Here is a 27,101-nt window from a genome sequence, read left to right as displayed (position 1 = left end):
TATTAGATATGATATTCACAACAAGCAATAAGACATACAAAGGATAAACCTCACATTTATTAAAAGGAAAGAAGTGCAGCAGTTCAGCAATTACACATTCAAGCAAGGAATTTACTCATAAACAAAATCATAACAAAAAAAAGCCAAAAAAAAACAAAAAACACAACAACGATAGCTTTGATTATACAAAGCATCTCAATCAATGTTCAATTGGTATCAGTTAGCCTCTTTTCTGTGAAAAAAACTCCACAGTCCTTCCATTCAATGGCTGAAGAGGCCTGGAGTTATGCTTATACTTGATATCAAGTGGTCCTCTAAGTGCAGTTGCCTGTTCTTCAGACATCTCCCTCACCTACACAATATAATAAGTTTCAATCTTGTGTGCCAAAAAAAAAATTACTCTTTGGAATTGAAATCAAACTGTTCTCAAACAAATAAAACACCTTGTAGGCAATGTTCCAAATCACATTCTCAGTGCATGGAGGTGTTGTAAGAGAGCCAACATATTGGTAGTACTTGTGATTTCCATGCTTCAAGTACTTTGGGTTGATGACTCCAAGTGGGATATGTGTCGCCTTTTCGCCTGTTATCGAGCAAGTTCCCTTAGCTAACTCAGCAACTTTGTCTTTGATCTGAAAATCCAGTGTATCTTTCTTAGTGATATATGAATTGTTTGATAACTAGAAATTAAAAAAAAAAATAAAGAACACACTACACTACCTTATGAAGAAGCTTATCTTCATCACCATACTTATACAAGACTGAAATCACAGTGATGTTTCCATCATCACTGTAGTGTACCAGATGAAGTTCCACTGGATGTCTGTTCTTTTCCAATGGTCAATAGGCAATTCATGATTAATCTAATTGAAAACACTGATTCACTGAATAATAATAATAAAAAAATGAAGGCCATCTGCATACCTAACACCATCAATTGTATGCTCAGCAGGTGAATGCCAGTGCATTTGTTTGAGGTGGTACTTCTTCTCATTCACAACCATTGTTCCCACACTTTGGTTGTACTGTATCTGCAGAAAAGAAGTTCAAAGTTGATCAAACTGTAATCAACTCTGTGAACTAACTAGTCCTATGTTCAGAAATAAAACAGACCATGATGTTGTAAACATTGTTGACAAGTGTTGCATTAGTGGGAGTATAATCTATCTCCAAAGGTCTCAAGTTTGAATTCCAGATTGCTTGTTTCCTCACAATGTTGATTGGAGATTGATGCTTCCCATTTGAGCACGCTCTGAATTGTGGACTTAGAGTTCCCCATTTGTCAGGCCCTGTTGCTCCACTATAACTGAATATCACACCTTCAAAACATCATTGCAGAACAAAAGTATCAGAACCAACTTTGTTTCTCTGAGAATTAGAAATTAAGAAGATGAAGGCAATTCACTCACCTTCTTCCCCGGTGTAGCCACATGCGGCGGTAAGATCAGGAAGAAGCAATGGTATTATGAACAAAGAGACGATGTTTCCAAAAGCAGCTATTGCCTTCATTTTCTCAATGTTGTTATCTCTACCTCTTCAGAATGAGTCTGTATATTACTCACAAGAGTTTGCAGTTCTGCAGGTTTGCAGTTTTGTAGCCATTATTTATAGCCATAACTTTATGGAAACTCTAAAATATATATATATGCAATGTTTAATTATCCCCACAAAACATGGAAGATTATCATAATGATGTTGCACATTATCCATCACAGTTTCACAATAATTAAGTTAAAATATATATATACTTCACAGATGTATATATGTACAGAATGAAACTGATCTTCAGATGCAGTAAACAGCAGCAAATGGCATAATACGTTGATTAAGTCAACCAAATGAAGTTTTTTTCTTGTATGATAACTTTGGTATGGCCAAAATAAAGATGGTGGTTAACTGTAAATTTCGTATTAAAAAAACATGCATCAATGTTCTACATATATAGTCTTCTTAGGTTTGGATTATGTGATTGAAATAGGACATATATTCCACATTGATTAATACACACTCTTGCTTCTAGTGTTTGTACTTTATATAATGCCGTCGATCACAATGAACAATAAGATCATTGTGAATTCCAGCAGGTTATATGTTGTTAAGCATGATGATATAGGGTAAGCATCTGTGAAGACAAATAAAAAAAAAAAATTTTAAATAATCATAATTTTTATTTATTTATTTATTTATTTTTTGAGAGGGTGAATAAACCATAACTTTATTATATATAAGACAGATTCAGAGGAAAATTATCACATTTCATTAACTTTGATTTTATGTTATGTTAATCATGAGTAATATTAAATTCAAGGATTTTAGAAATAAGCAAGTTAGATTAATGGGTATAGGTCCAAAGAAGGTTGTGTTGGGAGTGCTGAAAACCACACGAAATAAAAGCTAAAATAAAAAGTGGAAATTATTAACTTTGTATTTGATTGATTGATAGAAAATGATATGATTTTTTTCCTTTTTCATTCCTTATCCTCAATCTCCTATCTAAAGAGAATGACAAAAGTTAAAAAGAAACCTTTGAATGCTCCAACATGAAGACCACAAGATGTTTGGATTCATTTGAAAATAATATGATTTGAATTAGTCTTCCAATGATGGGCAGAAAAATAGAACAAGCAACAAAGCTATGCCAATGAGTTTCACGATAATATTATAATTTGGGTGTTGTGGAATGTCATGAAAATGATGAATGGACAGATTTTGGGTCGAAAATAATGTACTATACTATAAATATAATATATAAATATAATATACATACCTTCATTTAAGATAAGAAAACAAGTTCAAAATCTTTTGATGATATAAAGAGCCAAACTTAATAAACAAGAGGACATATACATATTCAAACACTAGAATTCATTCATTTCAAAGCGCCACACAAACTCTCAATGATAAGCAAAAAGTTGTGCATATATCTATCTGTCTGTCTATATACTATCCATATATATATACACCTTCCCCAGAAGCAGCTGAACAAGTGTGAGAGGTAATATTAGCATGGCATGCTTTTTTTTATTTGTCAACTCTATATATAGTATCTATGTCAACTCTATATAATATATATACTATCTATATATATAGACCTTCCCCAGAAGCAGCTGAACAAGTGTGAGGGAATGTAAGCATGACATGCTTGTTTTATTTGTCAACTCAAGGAATCAAGTGTGATATCCACCTTGTAGGGACCATAACCTCACTTTTCCTTTTTAATGGAAAAAAGAGCACCATAACTTTCAAAGCACTACTAGTGAACCATGTTTTTCCTTCACTCTTAAAAGTGAATGTAGGGATATACTAGAAGCTTCAAGTCTTTTTTTTTTTTTTGGGAACTCTGTTTTCCTCTCTGTGTCATTGGTTTGAATTATATCTGGGTGTGTGTGTGTGTTTCATTGTGATTGATTAATTTATGGAATGAATCCTCAAAAATTGGCTAACAAGGAATGATTTTGAAGGTTGAATTGTTCTCATTAATCTTGTAGGTAGCTATCACATTCCTTATTATTGATCAGAAGCAAACTAAATTGAAATAAAGCCCATGTTGGTTTTTGGCCTGCATGTTGATTAGTTTTGGGCTTTTAAAGAAGCATCAGAAGATCCATCATCCATGATAGAAAATAGAAAATCTAAACAATATATTATTGATATGTTTCATATATATATATATATAGGGAAAATTATTTTGTAGTTCTTGAAAGTTTCAAAAGCATCCCGCATGACCCTCCGACGTTTAGATTTGCTAGACAATCCCTCTTCGATGACAGCTTATTTTTCAATCCTAATAGTGTACTTTTCAATTAATGCAGCTTACTCTATTAGTTTATTCTATTTCTGACATACGTCTTCCCGCTTAAAAATATATAATTTCCATTTAACATTCGTATTTTTGGTTTTAACTACATAAATTTTCACTTAACATATAACACATTTGCATTTAAAATTTGACTTTTTCCGCTTAAAATTATTAGTTCAGTTTAAAATTTGGTGTTTTTCGCTTAACTCACATAAGTTTTCACTTAACATATAACTACATTTACGTTTAAAATTTGACTTTTCCGCTTAAAATTATGGGTTCATCGATTCAAAATTTGGTATTTTCGACTTAAAAAGCGAGAGTCGGCCCGGGTTAATATATACGTTACCTTTATGTCAACGTCAATCACTTTTATGTCGGAAAGGTCGAAAAATAACTCATCGGAAAAAGAAGGATCTTTAGAATACTCAAAAGTCATTTGGAATTTTTGTGAATCACCGAATTTTGGAGGGATTTTTTGTTCATTTCCAGATATATATATTGTGCATAAATAAATCACAAATACATTACAGACAAAAAATAGTAGAAAGAGTTTTATTAGTGAAATAAGTTTCTTTTCAATTAATTATAATAAAAAATTGACAAATGGGCTGGCTTCTCTCCAAATGATGATATACAATACTAGGATAAAAAACATAAACTGTAGTATTTTAAAACAGGACTAGGTCATAGATATAAGCTTTTGAATTTTGTTGAGTTTAAAAATGCAGCAACATTGTAATATAAAGCTTAATATATATACATACATATTTTTATAAAAAATAAATAAATCATAATTTATTAAAAAATAAAAGACAAAACAACATAAAGTCTAATATTATACATGTTACTATTATTTTATTTATTTATTTTACAATATAAACAAGCTACTCTACTCATCACTTTCAAATACTTAATTATGTTTACAAAAGAGTTAAACTCTCGATCTTTCACATGTGAGATAATAGTACTATCACTTGTTTATTGCAACGGTAATTCTATATAAAATATTAAATATCACATGTGTAAGGTTTTTTTTTTTTAAGTCAGATTTATTAATTTATTTTTATATTTTAAAATAAAATAACAAAATATTAAAGAAATAAGTAGAGGTACATAATGAGAGTATTGCAAGCCACAAAACAAGAACAAATCAGTTATTTTGTCATCACCAATTGCTTGTTCCACTCATTGACAAGGTAATTTTTTATAATTCAGTATATCATGCTAAATATATGACCGACAATATTGTTATAATTAAAAATACATGTCATGGGTTTTGTGTTTTTGTTTGTTGTTTAGATCCACCTCTAGTGGATTGTGTTCAGTTGTTTGTCGGTATTTGTTTTTATATATTTTTTTTATTTGTTATATTTGTTCATTTCTACTTTTTTTTTAAATTTTTTTTTAATTAACCGTAATTTATTATTATTTTTTTAAAATTAAAAGCATTTGTTTTACCCAAAGAATTTGATTGTTTGATTATTTTACTATATATACACACACTAATTGAGTGGGTAACAACAATGAGGTAAAAGAGATGAATGGTGTGGCATGGCCTAACCCATTGAGGCTGAGGGTAGAGCAGTGTGAAGGCGTGTTTGTGTTTGACAACGTGAGGGAGAGTCAAGAGAGGTAAAGGCCCAAAAATGGCAGTGAATTGGCCACAAAATTCTCTTTGCCTTCTACGAAACTTTACTAACATTTTGATTAGATGAAGAATCTTTTGCTTTTATTTTGTTTCTAGAGCAAATGGGTTGGTAAAAGAAGAATATATCTAGTAATTCAAATACCACATCCACATTTCTTGTTTTCTCTCTCGCTTCCAATAAATATAATTAATCAACTTAAATTCAAATCATTTTTTAAACCCTTATTAATTTATTATTGTTATTATTTAAAAATAAATAATGATATCTATTAAAATAAAATAAAATTATGCCAATTATTGGATAGTTTAATGGTATGACACAAAAGTGCTAAGAGAAAAAGCAATAATTCAAATTTTTCCCGATAGTACTATGTCTGTAATATTCATGCATTGTACACTCAGGTCCAATATTAAGCATAAGTCTATTCTTAATCTGAGTGTAGGGGTCTTCTGTGGGAGAAACAGTGGTTTCACCTCTCAAGAGTTGTAAAATAGAGAATTTTCTTAGGAGATTCGTAAGCCACCATAACTAGTGCATATTTAAATTTGTTTATCTTTTTGATAATCTCTTCAATAGAAAGTGGATAAACTATAATTTATTGAAAAAATAATAAAGTATGAACTACAAAATTGACTAACAAACATGAGATAATGAACTACAATTTTTTAAACTTAGAGCTTTTACACTTACAAGAATGTGTAACATTTTTATTAAAAAAATAAACAAGAAAATTTTACAGTAAGAATATTATTACAATTCAACACACTATCTTTAAATTTTATTTTATTTTTATAGTAAACTCAGTCAATTATCTTTAACTGCTGAACAATTACAAGAGTGACTTCTTTAATCTATCATGAACTACTTAGTGGAGTATTTTTTTATTTGTCAAAACTGAAAACGGAAAATCGGAAACAGACCATGGTAAATCTCATCAACTAATCAGAGATCCCTACCAAGTTAAGAAACATTATCTGACGGAGCCGCCCACTAAACTCTCCAAATTAATTGTCCAATCATATAATGTCACATGGGCAACAAATTATTTAGTTCCAATGTCCCAATTCAGTGTCGCCTGTTGCCAATTGCCAATTGCCAATTGCCATGGTGTTCATCTACTCATTTTCCAAGGTGTTATTACTTTTTTACTTCAACTCTATTTGAAAGGTGATGTGCTTTTCCACAATTTTCTTTTTTTTGTGACACTTTACTCCATTGAATTGCATTGTATCAACATCTTAGCACCACAGCACCCCATTTTTAATGTCACTTGTTTTTCTCACCAACTCATGAACTAGTGGAGAATCAAATAAAATGAGAAATGGAGATTTTAGTGAAGGGAGAGACAAAATTATACACAAGAGCATTGTGTAAGTAACACGGGTAATTTGGTAAACAAAACGAGTTAAACACAACATTACTTGTCCCTGATCAAAAGTAAATATATATATATATATATTGTTAGTTTTTCCTCTTGAATTCATAATTACATTAAAAACAATCCAATGTTTTACTCATTGGGGTTTGATCATATAAGCCAAGATGATACTTATAAAAATCTCAATGGTTGAACGGTTAAAATCCCTCTCAACACATAATTGAAGTATAAATAGTATGAATGTTTTTTTAAATAAAGGTGACATGTGCCATCCTATAAAAAAAGTTATCAAGAGGCAGATATGTATGGTGATGCAGACGATTGAAGTCTTATTATGTGCACATCCAGATGATTTTCAGGAACTAAATCAAATCAATAAATTCTCTTCCATACAGTCTTAAAAATGACAAAAACAATATCCTTCTGCAAAGGATTCAATGAACATTGAATAAACAATACTATTATAATATTATAAATTACTGTCGATCCAAAAATTCGATTTTGGGTCTACTCATTCATCATTCAAGTAATAATCCATTGCACTTAAATAGCATGAATGTTTCTGGTGGTTTGCCTATGATATATATAATTCCACAAACAAGCATTTTATGGTAATTGAAGAAAAATTCAAATGGCCTTTGGGAATTTGGTTGGGTTAATGGAAGATCCCACTAGCATTTAGAGATGATCACCAATGAGAAAAATTAGGAGAACAAAAGAGAATAAGTTAAACCAAAAGAATCGCTTTCTTCATCCACTCTGGAAGGAAGAGAGAGAGAGAGAGAGAGAGAGAAAGAAGCTATGAGACAGCATGCGTGTTGAATGAGTTGACAACATAATTCTACCACCCACCAAGCTCCATCCTTCCAAAATTCTCCAATGAATCATGCCTGTCTCATATAAAGCAACCTCATGATCTCACCTTCCATGCTATCCTCCTTCCTTTACCAACCTCAAACATAACCTAAATAAATTAACAAAAAAATAATAATAATAAAAGTTTTACATTTCTTATTAGGTTAATTAATTATATATCTCTTGTAGGAGAAGGTAAATTAGCTTAACATGTAGTTTTTTCATGTATTTTAATATATTAGTTATATTAAGTTTTATTTTTTTTACTAATGTTTGTTATTAGGTCGTTGATCCATTAGTTTTTTAGGAGCTACGAGCTCTAAATCATTATAGACGAAGTGTAGAGTCATATAATTAATAAGTATTTTTTATGTACATAAAAATTTGAACTTGAAACTATTTGTCTTACTAACCCAAATTTTTAGCATATGAATCAATCTTTACAGGTCACTCATGTTTTTTCACCTCTAATATTTGAGTTAGGTGACTTTTCTTTTATTATGTAAAATATTGGAAAGTAGTTTATTATTATTATCTTTACACGTCTGGTAAAAAGAAAGTAAAAATTTGTTATTCATAATCACACATGTTTTTTCATCCTGCTCTCTTTATGGGTACTTTTACACCGCTGGTAAAAAGAGAGTAAAAGCCTACTATTATAAAATTAATCATATTTAAGTACTAGCAATGTTGATCATTATAGCAGTCAACATCATTTGAATTTTTCCGAATACGTCTGATAGTATACTTAGTCAAACATATCTGATAGTTTTCAAATTCTCAATAGATATTTGGCTTCAGCGCAATGAAGAGAGACTATTATTAATTCAAGATAATAATAAACTCCAATTCATTTAAGTACTAAAGTTTACAACAGAGAAATGTATCCTATAAGGGTATTTTTGAAGTTTCTAAGAAAAAGAGGGTCAATATCTTAAAATTTTTCCTTTAAGTACCCTTCCCTCATATTACATTGCACTCTCCATGCCTGTCTGCCTATATCCTCAGTTCTATTCCACAAGAGAAAAAAAAAAAATGGGAAACTGTTTGATTCTTGAGAAGAAGGAGATCAAGATTATGAGCAAAGATGGGAAGATCCTGAGTTATCAACCACCATTAAAAGTTCAGCAAGTGCTCTTAGATTTCCCTGGATATGCAATCTCCTCCAGTGCATTCCCTGTCATTTGCCATCTTGATCAAGAGACATACTTGTCAGCAGGACAACTCTACTATCTCATTCCACCTGAGACAAAACCATTAGCTCAAACAGGACATGCAGATGATGTGCTTAGAATTAAGTTGGTCTTGAGCAAACAGGAGTTGAAAGAGTTGATAAAGAATGGAGGAATAGTCTCACTTGATGACATGATGTCTCAGCTTCAGAGAATAACAAAAAGAAGAGATGGTATTGAGAAAGAGAGATGCATGAGTTGGAAGCCAACTTTAGAAAGCATTCCTGAAGAAAATCATGATTTTTTCTGAGATAAAAAGTTGGCAGAGTTTTTAGATCTTCCTGTTTTGATTATATACTAACACATGCATGTAAGATAGTGTGTTCAACTTCAAGGTTATCTTTCTCTTTTCTTTCTCTTTTCTTGTTGAGAAAAGGAAAAGAAAAGCAATGAAAGATACTATGTTTCAGTGAAAACCTTATCTTGATGATCTGGTCTCAATTCATCCTGATCTTGTGCTAATGGAGGTGAGTGACAAAGTCTTTGTGGAGTGATATAGGAATAACAATGACTTAAGGATAAGAAATGAGATTAATTAGAATGAAAGCACTGAGTCTATTTTTGATAGCTAAGTATGCTTCCATTTTCAGCCATGAAGGTTATAATATAAGATATGGCTGCTATCTGGCTTCATCTTTGAAAGGATCTTTTGAAGGTTAAATTTTTTTTTTCTTTCTTTTTTTAATTTTTATTTTTATGAGTGATGAGTGATCCACTTGATTGTCTAGTGGTGCACTTCAATTTGATATTCCAATAAAGTATATACAGAGTAGGTTGCCTATGAGAAAAAGAGTAAATAATCCATTCATCATGTAAATAAAACCTCCTTGTCATTAAGACTTGCTACAGATATTCAAACCCACATTATCAAGTAAATAGAATGACAATATATATATATATAGATGGACGAGTTTCGACAGGAAAAAGATATATAAAATGACATCTTGTGCTTTCATAGTGATAAATAAAGTCAACTGTTACAACAATTGGATAACATTTACACCATCAGCATTGACGTCATTCAAATTCGAGTTAAGAAAGTCAAGCATCATACAGAGATCTCGTCTTAAGAAGCGAAAAAAAAAAAAACTGTTTTGTAGTGTTAACTGTTTCTTGATACCAATACAAGTCTCAATCAGAACAATCTACAAAAAAATTGCAAGGTTATTGCAAATGAATAATGAATATCAAAGGGCCCTTTCTAATTAATCAGCACACCAGCTTTCATATCTTACAACAAACCAAACACTCTTCTGGCAATTCTTGACAGAGGTTCTCTTTGTTCTTGGTTGGAATGAGTCTGTTGTCTAATTCCCTCACTAGCTTTACAATTCTCATCCTCAATGTTATCTTCAAACAGGGCATTGGATAAGGATGGATCCACTAATCCTTCCAAAGTATCTGCACATTGTTCGTTCTTATTGTCACATTCCTCATCTTCACGCATTGTTGAGGAGGATTCTGAACCTGAATCCTCTGCCTTCCTTTCCTTCTCATGAAACTTACCTAATATCCTCCATGTCACAGCATCAGGTTCCAGCCCATTCTTTCTTATCTCACTCATAATCTGGTAAGCCTCTCTCTTCAAACCCTGCTTACAGGCATTATCAATGAGGATGTTGTAACTCACAATGCCAGGAGTAACACCACAATTCACTAGTTCATATAGAAAGTCACAAGCTTCATTCAGTTCGCCTAAATGGCAAAGCCCCCTGAAGATTGCAGCGTAAACATAATCATTGTGCAACTTTGAAGGCCATACTGTTTCATCCCAGAACTTCTTTGCATCCTCTAATCTACTGGCATTGAATAATCCATCTATGATCACAGTGTAGGTGGTGCAATCAGCAATGACTCCTTTAGCCACCATTTCATTGAAAATCTCCATTGCTTCATCGATCATCTTAAGTTTACACAACCCGCCAATGACAACATTGTATGTCACAACATTCGGAGTACACTGACATTCAGCCATTTTTCTACGCAATAAATCAACTGCTTCTTTTGGCTTAGCAATTTCTAGCAAGCCTCCGATAATGGCAGTAAACGTGACAACATCCGGACCAGCAAAAGTCCCTGATAACATATCATCTAAAATCTTGATAGCTTCATTAACTCTCCCAATCTTACAGAAGCCATGAATAACAATATTTAGAGTGACCACATCCGGTTGGCATTGCTTTTGAAGCATCAAAACAAGGACATTCAGCTGCTCACTAGGATTATCAACAAGATGTAAAGAACTGAGAAACATGTTGTAAATCCTTGTGTTATCTACCCCGTCCTTCTGTAACATGAATTCAAGCACCTCCTTAGCCTTATCGAGATCCTTTTGTCGGCAAAGGCCTTCAATGAGGGCTTTGTAAGTAGGCTCTGGTAGTGAATACCCAAATCCAATCCCTTCTTTGAACAACTGGTAGGCCCTCATACAACCTCCCTCCCCTTCCTTGCTTAATCCATGAATTATACAGCTGTATGATACAATGCTTGGAAAAAATCCTCTCTTTCTCATTATATACACAATCCTCGATGCTCCGTGATGCTTTCCAGCTCCACAGAGAGAATCAATCATCTGGCTGTATGCGAATTCCTCGCATACGAACTTCCCTTGTGGCATCTCTTCTGCAATCCTAAACACCTCATGGAAGAACCCTTCTCGGCACAATGCATCAACTAAGTTGGCAAACGCGGCACTATTGATAGAAGAGTCTTTCTCCATTGCCATCCTTGACCAGAGCTCGCGCATCAACTCATCAGCTTGTTCAACTCGTCGCTGCTTCAAAACACCTTTCAACAAAACACTGTATGTCAGAGAATTGGGTGAAACGCCACTCGTAAGCATTTCGTCGAACAGGTGTCGGGCATGATCCATTTCTCCGCATCGAGAGAAACCATTGATGAGAGCGGTGAAAGTGACGGCATTCGGGAGACGGCCACGGGTTTTCATGGAGACCATGAGGTCCCGTGCTTCGGAAGGGTGGGAATCCGAGGAAAGCTGGTCGATGAGGCGGTTGTAGTTGGTGAGAGAAGGGACGAAAGAGGGTTTGGCGGCGATGAGAGAGTTTAGGACTTGGAGAGTAGGAAGCGGGGTGCGGGCGTCGAGGAGGCGGGCAAGGAGGACGTTGGCAGTACGGTCATCAGGGAGGCAAAGGGAAGCGATGGAAAAGAGGAGACGGCGGTGGGCATCGGCGAAGCGATGGAGATCGCAGAGGGCATGGATGATGCTGGCGATGTTGAGGGGATCGGGGCGGTAGCCGCGGAGGCGGAGGCGGTCGAGAAGGCGCAGGGCTTCGTCGGGGTTGTGGTCTTGCGCGCAGAGGCCGTGAATTCGTTTCGTCCAATACGCGCGGTTTGATACGCTTTGCTTTTCTTCATCGTGGTTTTGGTGTGCGCTTGTGTTTGAGAGAAGACGGAGAATGATGACTAAGTTTTTGGTTGGAGGAGTAACTACTAGATTGGTTAAAGATCTCAATGCCATTGTTGTATTTCTCTTTTGTTCTATGTTATTATTATATGATCTTTGTATCAATTATTAAAGTGGGGATTTGAGTGAATGGATTGACGACTCATGAGGTTGTTTTTAACTTTTAAACATTATGAATGTGAAAACAGTTGAAGAATAAAAACTAAAAAAATGTGCCCATAAAAAATAATTGAACAAACATTCATTTTTGTGAATGCTGGCTACTACAATGAATAAATTTTGTACAAATTGGCGAGAGTCTAATTGACCTTCTCGATATTCTAAGCTTTTGACTGAGTTGTGATGGCACCAGTGATTTTGTAAATTTATGATTTTGAGCCTGCAGAAGAACACAGATGTATAGCTGGATTATAGATGCCATGAGATCAAATAAAAGATATTTCAAGGTGGCTTTCTAACAGTACCCACACCTAAAAGACTGTGAATACTGGAGAACCGGATTCCCGATTTAAAATGTGGGACAAGCTATCCATAGAGTGTTAATCGATGCTGTGGTTATGGGCACATAATAATGTCACAACCACAATCTGGAAATGACTCCATGATCAACACATATATGTAACCTATCAATCCTTTATTCCAGAGGCCCCACAAACCTTACATCGGATAAGGAGAATGATAAGCAGATAAGGTTGATGATGATTTGGCTGCCGGCGGGGAGGACTATATCAATAAGGATGAAATTGCTAAGAACCCCGTCAACATTACCATGTCACGTCATCATCCTTCGGACTTCCACTATACTAACAACTAAATCAATTAAATAGATTGAAAGATCCCCGTTACCTTACCTCATCAATAGAACTAGTATATGTTAGTGCCCATCCTCTTCTTCTCCATCTATTCGCCCATCATCTCAAGCATAATTTTCTTTTTTTTCTTTTACTAAAGTTGCCAGAACAGAGTCACTATCACCAACATAAATAGTACTAGCTCAGGCAACAAGGTCTGCAGTCAAACAAAAAGCGCATGTTAATTACCACATATTGGAAGAAATTAACTTAAGATATATGCGCGTACTTGTTATATATCTCTAGCTAGCTTACCAGGGGATTGGAAGCAGACGATGACATGGAGGGAAGACGACCATTCAAACCGATGTTATACACGGGATTGCCATCAGGATAATAGAGACCGTAGTTTCTCTCGGAGGTGGGACCGGGTTTTAAGTTCTCGTTGAACAATGCGAATACGTATACTTGAATGGGCACGGATGGCTTCAAAGGCGTGCCTTGTTGCATGGCTATTCGCTGGAGAAAGGTTACCGTTGTACATCGCGGCGTTCTCCGGCGTGGCACCAACCTCATCTGGGTCGCCTCTAGATGGCCAACCCGTCTCAGAGATCCGCACGTCGATATTTTGGTGACCCATGGTTGATATCGCCGAGTAAACAGAGTCCACCTGGGCGTACAGCATGTTGTCATAGTTGAGATTGGTGTTGGGGTCGGTGATTCCAGAATTTGGTCGGAAAAAGGACGTAGTCAAGCGAGATGGAGTCCGGGTTGTCTTTGTAAGCGAAGAAAGGGTAGACATTGATGAGGAATGGAGAGTTGGCCATGGCATGGAAGTTGAGGAGAGGTTGAATGAATTCGGCCACGTCTGATCGGAAGGATCCAGCGGAGGGTGGGTAGGAGTTGCCGAGGATAGCAACGGAGTGGGCAGTGGTAACATTAACTTGCTTGTTGAGGCCGAGAGCAACGAGAGCAGCGTAGATGGATTGCATGGCCGGGAGGAGGTTGGATTTGAGGGTGGTGTCGTTGCCGGAGTAGACTTCGTTACCGACGGTAACGCAGGTGATGCGGGTGCGGGGAAGGTAAGGTTGGATGTGGTTTTGGACCCAAGAGAGGGCTTTGGAGTAGTCGGTCATGTTGGCAACGTTCTCGTTGCCGATGCCGATGACGAATTCAACTTGAGAGTTGAGGAAGGCGCGAAGGACGTTTGGGTCAGCGTCGTAGAGCTTGACTTTGCTGATGTTTAGGGAGCTGACGAGCCCTGCGACGCGCGTTGGTGATGGGAGGTTGTTGGCTATCTGCCCATAGTTTATCCCCACTGTTAGGCTCTCTGCTGTTTGTAGGAACTTGCCTGCAAATTGAACAGTATCCAAATTAATTAACTCATTCGTATATCCAAAGTCTTGTGTCTATTATGCTGAGTTCATTCCATAAACATGATTAATAGAATTATTAAAACATATATACACAGATGATTCGCTGTTACATTGTACATATTGCCATGATTCATAGAATTCAACAAGCAAGTGATCAAAAAAAATAATAATAATAAAAAAATGCGTAGATATGAATTAATATTATGGCTCATGTGAAAGCTAGAGTTTTCTTAATATATACAAACAAAAGAAGATAAACCACATTCAAATATCTATTCAAAATTATTGTCTATTACTTGCATAATAAATTATATGCCAAGGTCTCACGGAAAATGATTGTAATGGAAATGGTGACAAAAAGTTGGTGAGAATGGTGGCGTGTGTATTTGTGGACAACAACGTGCATTGCCGACCTTAACGTGTAGTCTCAAGGCAGCATAGTTAATACAAACTCTGGTTTAGATATAATTATTTAAAAAGCTCTGAACTTCGTGACAAAGCTGCATGCCAGGGCATTTTAGTAAGCTGGCGCTTGTCCTTGCAATAATATATATTTATATATATTTCTCAACTCCTTTTCATTGAATAAAACTAGATCTTCAGAAAAGCTTTCAAATTTATAAATAATTAAAAAAGTTAGGTAAAAAAAGAATGCCTTTTTCCTATCATCTTTTCAAGAATTACTCTTCTTAGCCATCTTCTATCATAAACGCGCTTTCAGGAGACATAAACGCAAAAAAGACAGAATAAACACCTAAAGATTCAAGCAGAAGCATGAAAATCCCCAAATCGGATGGTGATTTTTGAAGCACAAACAACCGGATTTACGGTAATACCTAATCATCTGGCTTCAGTCGGACTTTAGAGAGAAATTGAATCAACAAATGAGGCAAAAAAGAATGAAATCCCAACTCAATCAAGAAGCAAATCAAGAAGCCAATGCATCTCAAAGATCAATCAATGCGGCCGGAGAGCATTGAAACCACTAGCAATTGATAAGGCGAGAAGAAGAGAAAACTCACCTGAGATCATGAACCAGAGCACCAGTACGATGAGCAGTGAGAAAACGCGGTTCTTCTCCATTGCCATTCTCTGGAGCTCAAACAAGCTCTCTCAAAGAATCGATCACACTGTAACCGACTCCTCTGGTCACGCCCTTTAAATAATATTCTCCAGAAACCGGAGGTTTATAGAACTCTGACTGACACGTGTCTGTTGCAGCCTTATTACTGGTTTTTCTACCGGGTAATTAAAATATACAGGGATATTAACGAATGGATGATTGACACGTGTAATGTGTGTGTTCAAAAAGGTACTGCGGGAATTTCGAACTTATGAGGGCCCTGGTCGAGATTTAGTTGACGTTTTGTGACCAGGTTTTGAGTCAGATCTTACGTGGCTTTCAAGACATGGGTTCCGGCTGCCTAGCATGGCATTTCCATACCACGTCAGCTATGAGTTCGCTGTGCATGAGCTTCCCCGTGTGTTTAATCCTCTATTTAGTGCAGTAAAATATTATAAAAATGATAAATGAACATATACATAATCAAACTCCTATATCGATAATATTATTGTAATAATACTATTTATTCACTGTTTATAATTTTATATAAAAATGGGGATTTTTTTCCCTCTAGAATTGTATGAGGCCCCTCATATGACAACTGACTAAATTAATAAACAAAGTATTTGTTGAGAAATCATCGGAGATAAAAGAGATCCATTATTTATGTATTTAATATGGAAAATGGAACGGATGGGGGGCAAGAAAGGGACTGCATTATAAGCACCCAAAAGTTGAACAAAGTTGTTTGCTTGGAAGGCAGAGAGGATTAATGGTGAAGGAATAGGACCATATTCACAACAGGCAAGGCCTTATCCTGTCCGAGCTGTAGCTTTGGACAATCCCCATCACAGCCATGTCACAAAAGAGCAACTTCCATAAAAACAAAAGAGTTAAAAGTTTGATTGCTTGTGTTATTGATCAGCAATAAAAAGAAGGCTCCTATTATATTGGGGAATTTCCAAAAATCATGGTCACCTTTTCACTGTCTTTCTTTCTTATTGATTCTCTCCAACTTGGTTTTTTGATTCTTGTACCACCTTTACTCTGCTCACACAAAGATTAATTCAATGAAAGCAACTTCTTTTCTATTCTGTGGCCACACAAGCCTGTTCTTTTCTTCAACTTGTAGCTCTTTATTCCAACTCCCAGCTTTATTTCTCTAGCTGAATGTGAGAGATCTCTTTAAATATCAGTCAATAACTCTCTCTTTCGGTGTCCAGGCATCCAGACATTGACAAATTGCCGCCAATAAAATCTATTATCTTGTCTGCTTCGGTGCAGGTGATTAATCAAAACAATAAGTACCTGTATCTTTCCTCATTACTTTGTCAATATTCAGCAGCAGTAAAGCAAGAAAAATCAAATCCAACATGCAAGATTGCCACTAATTAAGTTGATATTAAATTTCATTCAATGGTCTAACATTGACTGGAGAAAGCAGTAATACAAGAAAACTGAACAATAAGAGTTGCATGGTCGACATGGAAAAAATTACCGACAATAACCAGCTGAGTTTTCTGGGTTTACAAGTACTGAAAAGTTCAGAGAAACAGGATTAAAATGAAAGTTCCATTGCATGAAGATTCAATAGAGTTCACCTTCCTTGTGAGTGTGAATGATGCAGTCAGATCTTGGGTAGGAGACACAAGTCAGGATGTAGCCTTTGCTCATCTGTGAGTCATCAAGGAATGATCCATCAGATTGATCCACATCGCCAGATTTCAGCTGCCCGGCACAAGTAGAACATGCACCAGCACGGCACGAGTACGGTAACTCTACCCCCGCGGTCTCAGCTGCGTCAAGAATGTACGTGTCATCAGGGGCATCAAATTCATGCTGTTGACCATCTGGTCCAATGAGCTTCACCTTGTAAACTGACATTGCTGTTGCCCTGAAGCCATTGGATGACTTTAGACCAAAAGATTTTGAGTAGCTCTTGGAGAAGCTGAGAGAGGATGGTGATCTCCTGAGCAGCAAAGAGGGTCCCTGGCTTTTCACACAACCTTTGAAGGTGGAAACAGTTGGGAGTGCAACAGTCGACATTGTGTAACCTGGCTCGACCAAGAAAACATAATGGTCAAGAGGAAATGTTCCACTATTTTGCCAGTACATTTGCAAATAAGTTTATGAGTTATCTGAGGGATAATCTGAAATTTTGCTAGTGAAACATGCGAAACAGTCGACATTACAAAGACCATATATCCACTAAGAGACAACAGAAACTGGTAACAGGCAGGCTTCTCTAATCATCAAGTAAAAAGTGATACACAAACATAAGGAGGTTGAAGATAATCAACTTTCAAGATCACTGAAATGTAACAACATTACCTGATGCCAAATATTCCAGCTGAATCATTTGTTAGGAAGACAAAAACAAAGTACAATGAGAAAAATGATATCACAAGTGGATAGTAGGACCAGCAAGCTGATGCAGGTGTCCCTGGTCTGACATGTGTCTTGGAAGGACTAACATGAAGCTCACAACAAAACTCTAGATAAGACTATCCAAAGAAGGGAGCAAAGTCTTTAAAAGAAAAAAGCTAAAAGCTCATAACCAGATGCGCAGGACACCTCATATTTTTTTTAAAACATGGAAGTGACATGAAGAGACTAGAAAGAGGTCAATTTCATTCTATCAAAATGGTAAATTACTAAATTTACAAGTAGGACTGTAGGAGCATAACTTCTATCATTTACCTCATCTTCAAGCATGGTACAGAATAAAGAAACTATGTCATAGATTGAGCTTCTTTCTTTATAGAGAGATCATCATGTAGTGTGGCAAAACCACTTAAAAAATTGACCAAATCATAGACAAAGTTGGATTTTTACCACTTGGTACTCACTCTTACACTTTTAATTAAAAAAAAAAAAATCCTATGAGGATAACATCTATGAGGATAACATGAACACTAAGAAATGTAATTAAGGAGCTTTATAATCAAAGAAAAATTTCAAAATTTAATGATCTCATAAGAAATGATCACAATAATGCAGCAATCTCTTCAACCACCAAAAACAACATCGATACATGTAACTCTTAATTCAATCAATCACCAGATTCACAATTCAACAAAGACCTAACCCGATCAAACCGGCACAAATCAGCCATCAATTAGATCAAATCATATCTTTTAGCGAAAACTTGAAATCCATCACCATCAAAAGAACAAAATCTTGTCAAATATATTGATTCAAATCGCACATCGTTTACATTAAAGACAATCCATCGTTTACATTAAGAAAAAAAAACCAAGCTCTCATCCATTCAATGCATACACCACGAGAACAAATCATCACAAAAATCAACAGAAAATTTAAAGAAGATAAGGAGAGAAAGAGGGAGAGCTCACCGAGGAGAAAGAGAAGGAGATGAGATCAGCGAATGCGAAGAAGCGTGACGGAAAGTGAGAGGAAATTGCCCACAGCTTTGAGAAACACCTCGTTTTAATTAATGGCCTATAATTACATCAAGTACCAAAAACAAGCAATGGATTCTGGGCTTCTGGAGAAAAGATATCTCTGGGCCAGCCCAATCAGTTTTGAGGGTTGTGCTCGCTAATGGTCTGTGGGCCAGCCTAATCAACTTATTATTATTTTGATTTTAATATATGTCGACGATGTATGTATAAATGTTTTTGAACTATCATCTTTGAATGTGATCCCATTTCCTACAGAGTTCCTCATCCCTGACCTTGTTGATAAATCATCTAATACCGACTTTGGTTAAATACTATATGATATATGTCCAGTTGATATAATTGACTAAGCTTGTGTTGCTTTTTGTTTTTTTGTTTCTTTCTGATAGTCGGTCAGTCTCATCCATAAATAATTAAGTGGTTTATGGTTTGTATTTATCGTGTTTGTCATTTCTTTGTATTTTTTTTTATTTAGTGAACGTGATTTATTATTATTTTTTAAAAAAATAAATTACAAAATTAACTTTAAGAATGCTTAAAAGTATTATAGAGATTTTATTTGTGTGTTGTTGAGGTTCCAGTAAAGCTACATATCAAGGTGCTTACAAATGGAGATTTTTTTTTTTTGGCATGATTATATATAGAATATCTGTCTTGTATTTATATAAATATTCACTTTTATAGACTAAGGTCTATATTCACACTTCTCTATTATTAATAAATTTAGTAATAATTTGAAATTAGTAAAATTATCGTATTTGGGTTACAATAATAGGATTAGAATCATAAAATGTAAATTAAGTAACTATAAAATCTAAATTATAAATATTGAATTAAAATCATAAGATGCAAATTAAGTAATTGAGATATGATGATCTATTATAAATGAGATACCCTATATTGAAAGATATTTTTCACGCTAAATTGTGAGTCTTGCTTGTTGTTGTTTAATATTTTTATTGTGTCGAATAGATCCTAAATTTATATTTTTTTTAAAAAAAAATTGAAGATCTTAAAAATTCAAAGGAAAAAAAAATACCATTGTTACTATAATTGTGTTTCAGTTCGTACAAATTATAGCTTTTTGAATTTTCTTCAAGTACTACACTTTAAAAAAAAAACAACTGTTTCCTGACTCTGATCATCCCATTTCTTCCTAACAGTTATTAAGATAGCTTGCTACTTGTTTAGCATCATTTGAGGAAGCAATAGAGTAGGTCCCTGAAGCACCACGTAGAACTCCATTTTTTTGGCATGATTTGATGTCTTTGCTCAAAAATAAGCAGCCATTGTTGGCCATTATCAAAAGCTGGGAGGAATGCTATGTTGACGTACTTAGTCATGTGGCATGTTATGTTGACGTACTTACATAGTCATGTGGCATGTCTCTGCTAAGGATCCTTCTTGCCCATTTTGGCCTCAGTATATGGCTATATCCCCTGCATAACAGATACTAATGAGAGTTGAAATACTTAAAATAAATAGCAATGAAGAGAGTGCAAGTATGAGTGTGAGTTTCTCCATTTAAAAGCAAGTTTTGTTGATCAATTCGGCTTGGAGGAAAGAAGCCTCTTATTTTATTTATTTATTTATAGGAAGAAAAGTGGTGATAACTGATAAACATGGAGGTACTGACAGCTACGGAATGACTGACAATGAAGAGCATAGTTTGTATGTTATATATTTATGGGTCCTATGGAAGATGTTGTCTTCTTCTGTGAGAAAATTTGGCTATTTTTAGTGTTCATTGATTGCTACAACTTGTAACATTGATATTTTTATGTTGAATAGTATAGGTCAGTAAATGAAATTAAAGTTTCAGCTAGTTTTTTTTTTTTTTTTTAAGGAAAAGGAGCTCGAAGAGCTTTTTATTGAAAACAAGTAAAAATACAAGAGTTAAGTTACAACTAAGAACAAAGAAGAAACAGAACCTAATGGGGGGCAGAAGGAGGAGTTAAGAACAAAGGAGGAGTTTAGTTACAAGAGTTGTACATATTTCCCATCATAGGACATCCGTTGGAAGGATCACCTACTGTTTGCTCTTCGTGGGGTGATTAAGTTCTAATGCTTATGTGTTGATTGTTCTTCTTGTTTTTCACCCACTCATGCTAAAACAAAGTACTAAATATGTTGGTGGATCAAGAGAAGGTCCTTGCTAACCAACTTTGATTTCTCATCCTGATTTGTTAGGCAACATATACTGTCACACATTTCCTAAATATGATTGAACATCTTCGAGCACCGTGATGAACTTTTCTTGGTTTCATCCGGAAACAATGAGCTTAAAATACATGTATACATACACAAATTCCTTGATTTTAAAAACACAGAAAAAAACAGAGCTGTAACGCCCAAATAAACAATAAGATGCACAATGACCGTGTATGATGTCAATTGGCGTTCATTTTAAACAATTGTTTTAAGAAATAGACAAAATATATAAAACAAAAGAAAGTCAATTGAGTCTCAAGCAGCAGGACAATAACATCTGCGTCAAATGTCTTATTATTGACTGACAATCAAAACAAGATTTCATGGGTAAAAATTGTATTACAATCCAGATGACTTCTGAAATACTTGAATTACCAAATCACAGGAGATTATTCAGCCGGCCTCTGTCCCAAGACTGGGATATCCTCATATCTCTTCTGCATAATAAAATAAAATAAAATAAAATAAAATAAAAATGAGGTTGAGTTAGATCTTATGTCACAGCAACCTAATGATGGGAAATATGTACAACATGAACATGACATCAAGTTTGTGTTGAAGAAGCAATCCGATAATTTTGAAAGAAACCAGCACATATATGAAAATATATCTAATGGAGATCCTTCTTAACGTAACAAATCAAACCTAACTTCCCACTGGACGCAACTTTTTAAACATCCATAATAATATCTGTCCCAAGAGAGTTAAAAAACACTGAGACCATAATCAAAAGCATCCAACTAGAACTAGCTTCTTGCAAAACTACTTTCATGCTGAAGGACTACTTACTGATTTTGCAGTCTGAACCAACAAGCAGAACATTTTTAAGCCCAAGACTATTGCATTGGCATTGAATCATTATTACATTTCAAACTTGAGTGCAATTACCTTTATAAGCCCAAGGCCTGAGTAGGATTGCTAACTGATGTTAGCCCTCAAAGCTTCACATTACCTAATTCCTCATGCGATCATCATTTGGGTTTTCTAAAGGATCAAATTCATGGTAAAATATGGCTCTGAATTTGAAACAAAACTACACCAGCAAGTTCCCCTTGTACATCTCTCTAAGTAATCTTCAAATCTTAACCAGGCCAAAAATGGCTTCAATTTTAAGGTCAAAACCTGTAAGCAATACTTTGGCTAGGTATAAGGTCAACATCCGCTAGCTATATTTTGGCTAACAAGTGTAAGGTTGATGTTCTGTGATCAAGAAATCAGAAAGGGCGGAGGAATCATGCTTTAGTCCAAGATGTTTGATAATTTCCAAAGGAACTCTTTGTCTAAAAGTAGATCATAAAAAGCACACAATGACAGTAATCAAAAGCATCAACTAGCTTCTTCCAAAACTACTTTCAAATTCAAGCAAGACTAATTAGTGATTTTGCAATCTGAACCTATAATCAGTATCTTCCTAAGTCCAAGACTAATACATTGGCACTTTGTATCATTTATTCCTTTCTGAACTTACATGCAATTCCTATTCATGTGATCGAGTAGGGTTGCTAACTTATAGTGGTACTCAATTCCACAAATTACCTAATTCTGCCTGAGGCCCTATGGGTTTTTTTTATTTTCTCTTTTTTTTTGGTGTGGCCAGCCCAATTCATAGCAAAATATGGCCCCGGATCTGAAATGAACTACACAATCAAGTTTCCCCTATCCAGACCAAAAGTAGCTAACAAGTGCAATGGTTATTGTCCAATAGCTATGTAGCTAACCAAACAAAATGCATGTTTTGTGGTCATATCCATTGCTCGCAAACTACATTTATCAAAGAAAAAAAAAAGAAGAAAAGATTAAAAATGGTCATCAAAATGTAATATAGTTTAAGATGTAATACCCCAACATTGTTGTATTCCCAAATCTTGTGAACTCCATAATCCACGGCCTGCATCCAAAATGAAGTTTTGTTTATAGAAGCAACTTTTTAGGATAAAAAATGTATATAAAAAAATATGCATCTTGAACATCTGAAGATATAGCTTTTAAGACATCAGCGGATGGTATGACATATAACACCAATAACAATTGCAAACTAAAAATTTCAATATTAATCAAAATGTGATGCTATAACACGCCAATAAACCTTTTTTTTGAAATAGACATGAAAATATCCAAACCTTTTGAAGTAGCATCTTTGATAATCGATACCTCTAGCACAAATTTTGGATATCTTATATACCACTTTGATGAATATCTTGAGATGGAGTTATAATTGAAAACAATTTAATCTGACTATTCTGCTCTGTGCCTCTGCCTTTTAAGGTCAAGAAAAGAACAACATTGAACATCAAAATAGTGCAATAAAAACAGGTTCATTGGAGTTATTACCATATTTGCATCAAATACTAACAAAATCAAACAAATCAAAGATCTAAGAAGTGACAAAAAGAAATCCAAATCCAGATCAGCGAAACCCTAATTTCCACAAAACAAGGACTCACACAATTACAATCACAACACAATCACAATCACAACCAAAAATTGATAATAAGATGGAAAATCACATGAAATCAAAAGGAAGAATCAAAGGGGAAAAATGATCATCACCCGTTCACCAAGGAATGCACCAGCGACGACGAAGGTAACATAGACGGAGTTCCGACGCATAACCAATCGGTAGAACCCTTCCCAAAGCCCTCGCCCACTTCCCGCAGCCACCGCCGACGCCATTGCTTCCCTCTCTCCCTCTTCCTCTCTCCTCCTCCCTCGTCGAAACCCTAATTCGCTTTGCAACGAAGATGGCACTCGTGGAACAGAAAAGAAAAAAAACAAAAAATGAAGAAATTTCTATTAACATTATGTTTTTTATTTTGCGAATAAACCCCTCAATTTAATTGATATTTTGAATTAATCAAACAAAACGCGATGTGATGCGATCCGACCAAGTCCGGAATCGATCGATCTAGATTTCAAACCCTAGTAGTCTATCTGGCTAAGTTTCGCACGTGTGTATACTAGAAAGCAAAACCGAGAGGCAAGCGACAGCACACGAGTTAGAACTAGCTTGACCTCTTCTCTTCTCGCCCTCCATCCTCTCTCTCTCTCTCTTCTTCTCCGCACGAGACCAAAAGGTTCGTTTTTTCACCTTTGATTTAACATTCTCTTTCCTTTTTGATGCTTTTATCTTGTTTGGATTTGCTATTCATGTGCAAAGATTTGATCTTTTTGATCGGTTTGATTTCTTTCTTTCTTTCTTTCTTTTTTTTCTTGAATTTGAGTGAGAGATCTGTTGTTTTGATTCATGTGATGATTTTGATTTACCATTTTTCAAGAAAATAAACAGAAGTTTGCATCTTTTGATTGATTAATCTGATTACCAGTGGATCTAGATTGGTTTGTTGTCAGCATTGGATTGATCCTTATTGGATGTTCATGGTTTCTGATAATGGTTTGCAGGCCAATAACAATATCCACTAACCTCATTTAGTTCATGATTAATCAATTGAGATGTTTGTTGAATCAAAGCAACCATGTCTCTATCTTCCTTGATTTTGTCAAAATTTACACGCTTACTTTTTGTTTTTCTGATTAAAAAATTAGTTATTGTTTGACTTGTTAATATGGAATTATCAAATTATTGGATGATCATATATGTGTGTTCTATTACCTTTTGCAGTAAAGCAAATTCTTTTGATCCAAAAAAACCAATTTATGCTTCGCTTCGAAGATAGAACAGTAGGGTTGATTACATAGTCAATGAATCTTGAATCCATTTGTTAATGCTTCTTTGGGATCTTGGTGTTGATTATGGAGCACCTTCCTGTTGAAGTTGTGGGAAACATTCTTTCCCATGTTGGAGCTGCAAGAGATGTGGTGATCGCTTCTATGACATGTCGTAAGTGGAGGGAAGCCTGCAGGAAACACTTGCAGTCTCTTTCTTTTAATTCTGATGATTGGCAGGGTTATCGCGATCTCACAACCAGCCAAATAGAGATCCTCATCACACAGACTATTTTCCAGACTATGGGCCTGCAGTGCCTTTCGATTCACATGGACGATAAGCATAAGTTCTCTGCAGCTCCTGTGATTGCATGGCTGATGTACACAAGAGAAACATTGAGGAATTTGCATTATAATGTCCGTACGACACCGAATGTTTACATTTTGGAGAAGTGTGGTCGGCATAAGCTAGAGATGTTGGAATTGGACCATAATACCATATCTGGGGTTGATCCAAGTTACCAGAGATTCCCTTTCCTCAAGGTTCTTTCTCTGCGAAGTGTAAATATATCCGCCCTTGATTTGAGCCTGTTGTTTGCTGCCTGTCCAGGGATAGAGGTGTTGACACTGGACCATTTGGAGATTGTCTGGTCAGATGCACAACCTTCAATGGAACTTTGCAGTTCAACTCTGAAGAGTATCTATATTAAATCATTGGGCGTGGATAAGATTGTATTGGAAGCAGATAATCTTGAAAGTCTGCACTTGCATGCCTTAAATCTTGATCTTTTTGAGCTCATTGGAAAGGGTTCTCTGAAACATCTCAGGATTGACGATGTTAGTGTCACACATTTGGATATTGGTGATTGTACTGAGAATTTGGAAGCTGTGGATGTGAGCAATTTCACAATCATGTGGCCTAAATTCTACCAGATGATGTCAAGGGCTTCCAAACTGCGAAGGCTCCGGCTATGGTCTGTGGTGTTTGACGACGATGATGAGATTGTGGACCTTGAAACAACTGCTGTTTGCTTCCCTCACTTGAGACATCTCTCATTGGGTTATGATTTGAAGGATGGTTTGCTCCACTATGGCCTGCAAGGATCATCACCATTTGAAAACGTCTTGGTTTTGGAACTTGGATGGGCGGTCATAAGCGAGCAGTTTGGTCATTTGGTTGTCGGAATGATTGAAAGATGCCCAAATCTTAAGAAATTGGTTATTCATGGCGTTCTGTCAGATGTTAAAACTCGTGAAGAACGCCAACTGCTGGCTAATTTCACATCATTCATGGTTTGCCTCATGAGGAAGTATGTGCATGTTGACCTGCAATTTGAATACGAGTGAATTCCATTTTTGTTTGCTGCGGAAGTTCATGTGATTTCTTGCCATTCAGTAGCATTAGCAGATATACAAGATTGCAAATAGGTTCCAGAAATTTTGCTCATTCTTACTTCAAGTCAATGTAAATTTTGTCTCAATTCTTTTTCTGATATAAAGCGAGTTGTTCATCAATCTCTGTTTGTGTACACAATCTCGTCATTCCATTTCATCTGTGTCAGTATGTGATGTGATTATCAGTTAAAAACCCGAGTGATTCAAGTATTATATAACAATACAAAGATTTTTGTTTTTCATTCTGATTTCACTTGTCTTTTGATGTCATTGGAAGAAGGAAATCCCTGCTTTTGAGCATATCCAGCATGAATTTTCTTTATGATTGTCCTTGTTCAGTGAATGATTCATATTTGAAAACTTTTCAGTTATGTGATCTTTATCATACCATGCAGCATTCTTCTTATTGTTTACCCAAAGTTGTCCAAGATATTCAAGTATATGCTCCAAGATTTGATTGAAGAGAAGAGGGCCCTGACTCTGTCATGTCATATAGCATGCCTGTACAGTATTGTCTGTAATAAGGATCTTCTGAATTCTCCTTTTATCTTAAAATGAAGGGAGACATGACAAGACACAAGGCACGGAATGCCTCCTCCTCCTGGAAAAAAGCCTGATTGGCAAAGAAGGTGTTCACTGAATTACTTATTCAAACAATGAACTTTGAAATATTTCTAATGCATATTAAAGAAAGAGTGCAAGTATAAACAGGATTGTTCTTCAAGTTGAGAAATTGTTAATAAAGGTTCAAAGAAAACCAATCATTGATCTCAATTAGCCAGTGGTGAGTCCAAAAGCCATAAAAAGATGAGTGAAAAGAAAAAGAGATAATTAAATAAA

The 27,101-nt window shown here is 35.3% G+C and overlaps 7 protein-coding genes across 7 annotated transcripts; 2 read left to right on the top strand and 5 right to left on the bottom strand.

Annotated features, from left to right (window-relative positions):
* Window positions 1-40: 40 nt before the first annotated feature.
* LOC120261860 (alpha carbonic anhydrase 1, chloroplastic-like) lies at window positions 41-1,598 on the bottom strand. The gene is made up of 6 exons (XM_039269868.1): window positions 1,410-1,598; window positions 1,114-1,319; window positions 925-1,031; window positions 721-823; window positions 444-632; window positions 41-352 (listed from the first exon to the last, which is right to left on the bottom strand). Exons 1-6 carry the CDS (start codon window positions 1,507-1,509, stop codon window positions 221-223), a joined length of 837 nt encoding a protein of 278 aa, XP_039125802.1. The 5' UTR covers window positions 1,510-1,598; the 3' UTR covers window positions 41-220.
* A 6,988-nt stretch (window positions 1,599-8,586) lies between these two features.
* On the top strand, window positions 8,587-9,190 carry LOC120262080. The gene has a single exon (XM_039270135.1). It carries the CDS (start codon window positions 8,669-8,671, stop codon window positions 9,164-9,166), a length of 498 nt encoding a protein of 165 aa, XP_039126069.1. The 5' UTR covers window positions 8,587-8,668; the 3' UTR covers window positions 9,167-9,190.
* A 710-nt stretch (window positions 9,191-9,900) lies between these two features.
* LOC120260346 (pentatricopeptide repeat-containing protein At3g18020) lies at window positions 9,901-12,476 on the bottom strand. The gene has a single exon (XM_039267793.1). The coding sequence runs from the start codon at window positions 12,392-12,394 to the stop codon at window positions 10,148-10,150; it is 2,247 nt and encodes a 748-aa protein (XP_039123727.1). The 5' UTR covers window positions 12,395-12,476; the 3' UTR covers window positions 9,901-10,147.
* Window positions 12,477-12,957: 481 nt separating this feature from the next.
* Window positions 12,958-15,649, bottom strand: LOC120260350 (glucan endo-1,3-beta-glucosidase 14). The gene is given in 5 exon segments (XM_039267800.1): window positions 12,958-13,348; window positions 13,447-13,656; window positions 13,658-13,870; window positions 13,872-14,482; window positions 15,530-15,649. Coding segments are annotated over 5 exon segments (1,164 nt in total). The 5' UTR covers window positions 15,597-15,649; the 3' UTR covers window positions 12,958-13,285.
* Window positions 15,650-16,951: 1,302 nt separating this feature from the next.
* On the bottom strand, window positions 16,952-19,057 carry LOC120260351 (ferredoxin, root R-B1). The gene is made up of 2 exons (XM_039267802.1): window positions 18,927-19,057; window positions 16,952-17,624 (listed from the first exon to the last, which is right to left on the bottom strand). Exon 2 carries the CDS (start codon window positions 17,614-17,616, stop codon window positions 17,158-17,160), a length of 459 nt encoding a protein of 152 aa, XP_039123736.1. The 5' UTR covers window positions 17,617-17,624; window positions 18,927-19,057; the 3' UTR covers window positions 16,952-17,157.
* A 2,320-nt stretch (window positions 19,058-21,377) lies between these two features.
* On the bottom strand, window positions 21,378-23,976 carry LOC120260352 (cytochrome b-c1 complex subunit 9-like). The gene is made up of 3 exons (XM_039267803.1): window positions 23,754-23,976; window positions 23,044-23,091; window positions 21,378-21,640 (listed from the first exon to the last, which is right to left on the bottom strand). Exons 1-3 carry the CDS (start codon window positions 23,874-23,876, stop codon window positions 21,593-21,595), a joined length of 219 nt encoding a protein of 72 aa, XP_039123737.1. The 5' UTR covers window positions 23,877-23,976; the 3' UTR covers window positions 21,378-21,592.
* Window positions 23,977-24,231: 255 nt separating this feature from the next.
* On the top strand, window positions 24,232-26,503 carry LOC120260349 (F-box/LRR-repeat protein At1g67190). The gene is made up of 2 exons (XM_039267799.1): window positions 24,232-24,277; window positions 24,823-26,503. The coding sequence occupies exon 2, from the start codon at window positions 24,954-24,956 to the stop codon at window positions 26,211-26,213; it is 1,260 nt and encodes a 419-aa protein (XP_039123733.1). The 5' UTR covers window positions 24,232-24,277; window positions 24,823-24,953; the 3' UTR covers window positions 26,214-26,503.
* Window positions 26,504-27,101: the final 598 nt, after the last annotated feature.

Source organism: Dioscorea cayenensis, chromosome 5 (assembly GCF_009730915.1).
Source record: "Dioscorea cayenensis subsp. rotundata cultivar TDr96_F1 chromosome 5, TDr96_F1_v2_PseudoChromosome.rev07_lg8_w22 25.fasta, whole genome shotgun sequence".
NCBI classification, from domain to species: domain Eukaryota; kingdom Viridiplantae; phylum Streptophyta; class Magnoliopsida; order Dioscoreales; family Dioscoreaceae; genus Dioscorea; species Dioscorea cayenensis.
The sequence above is the reverse complement of the archived record's forward strand: the minus strand, read 5'-3'. Positions and strand labels throughout refer to the sequence as shown.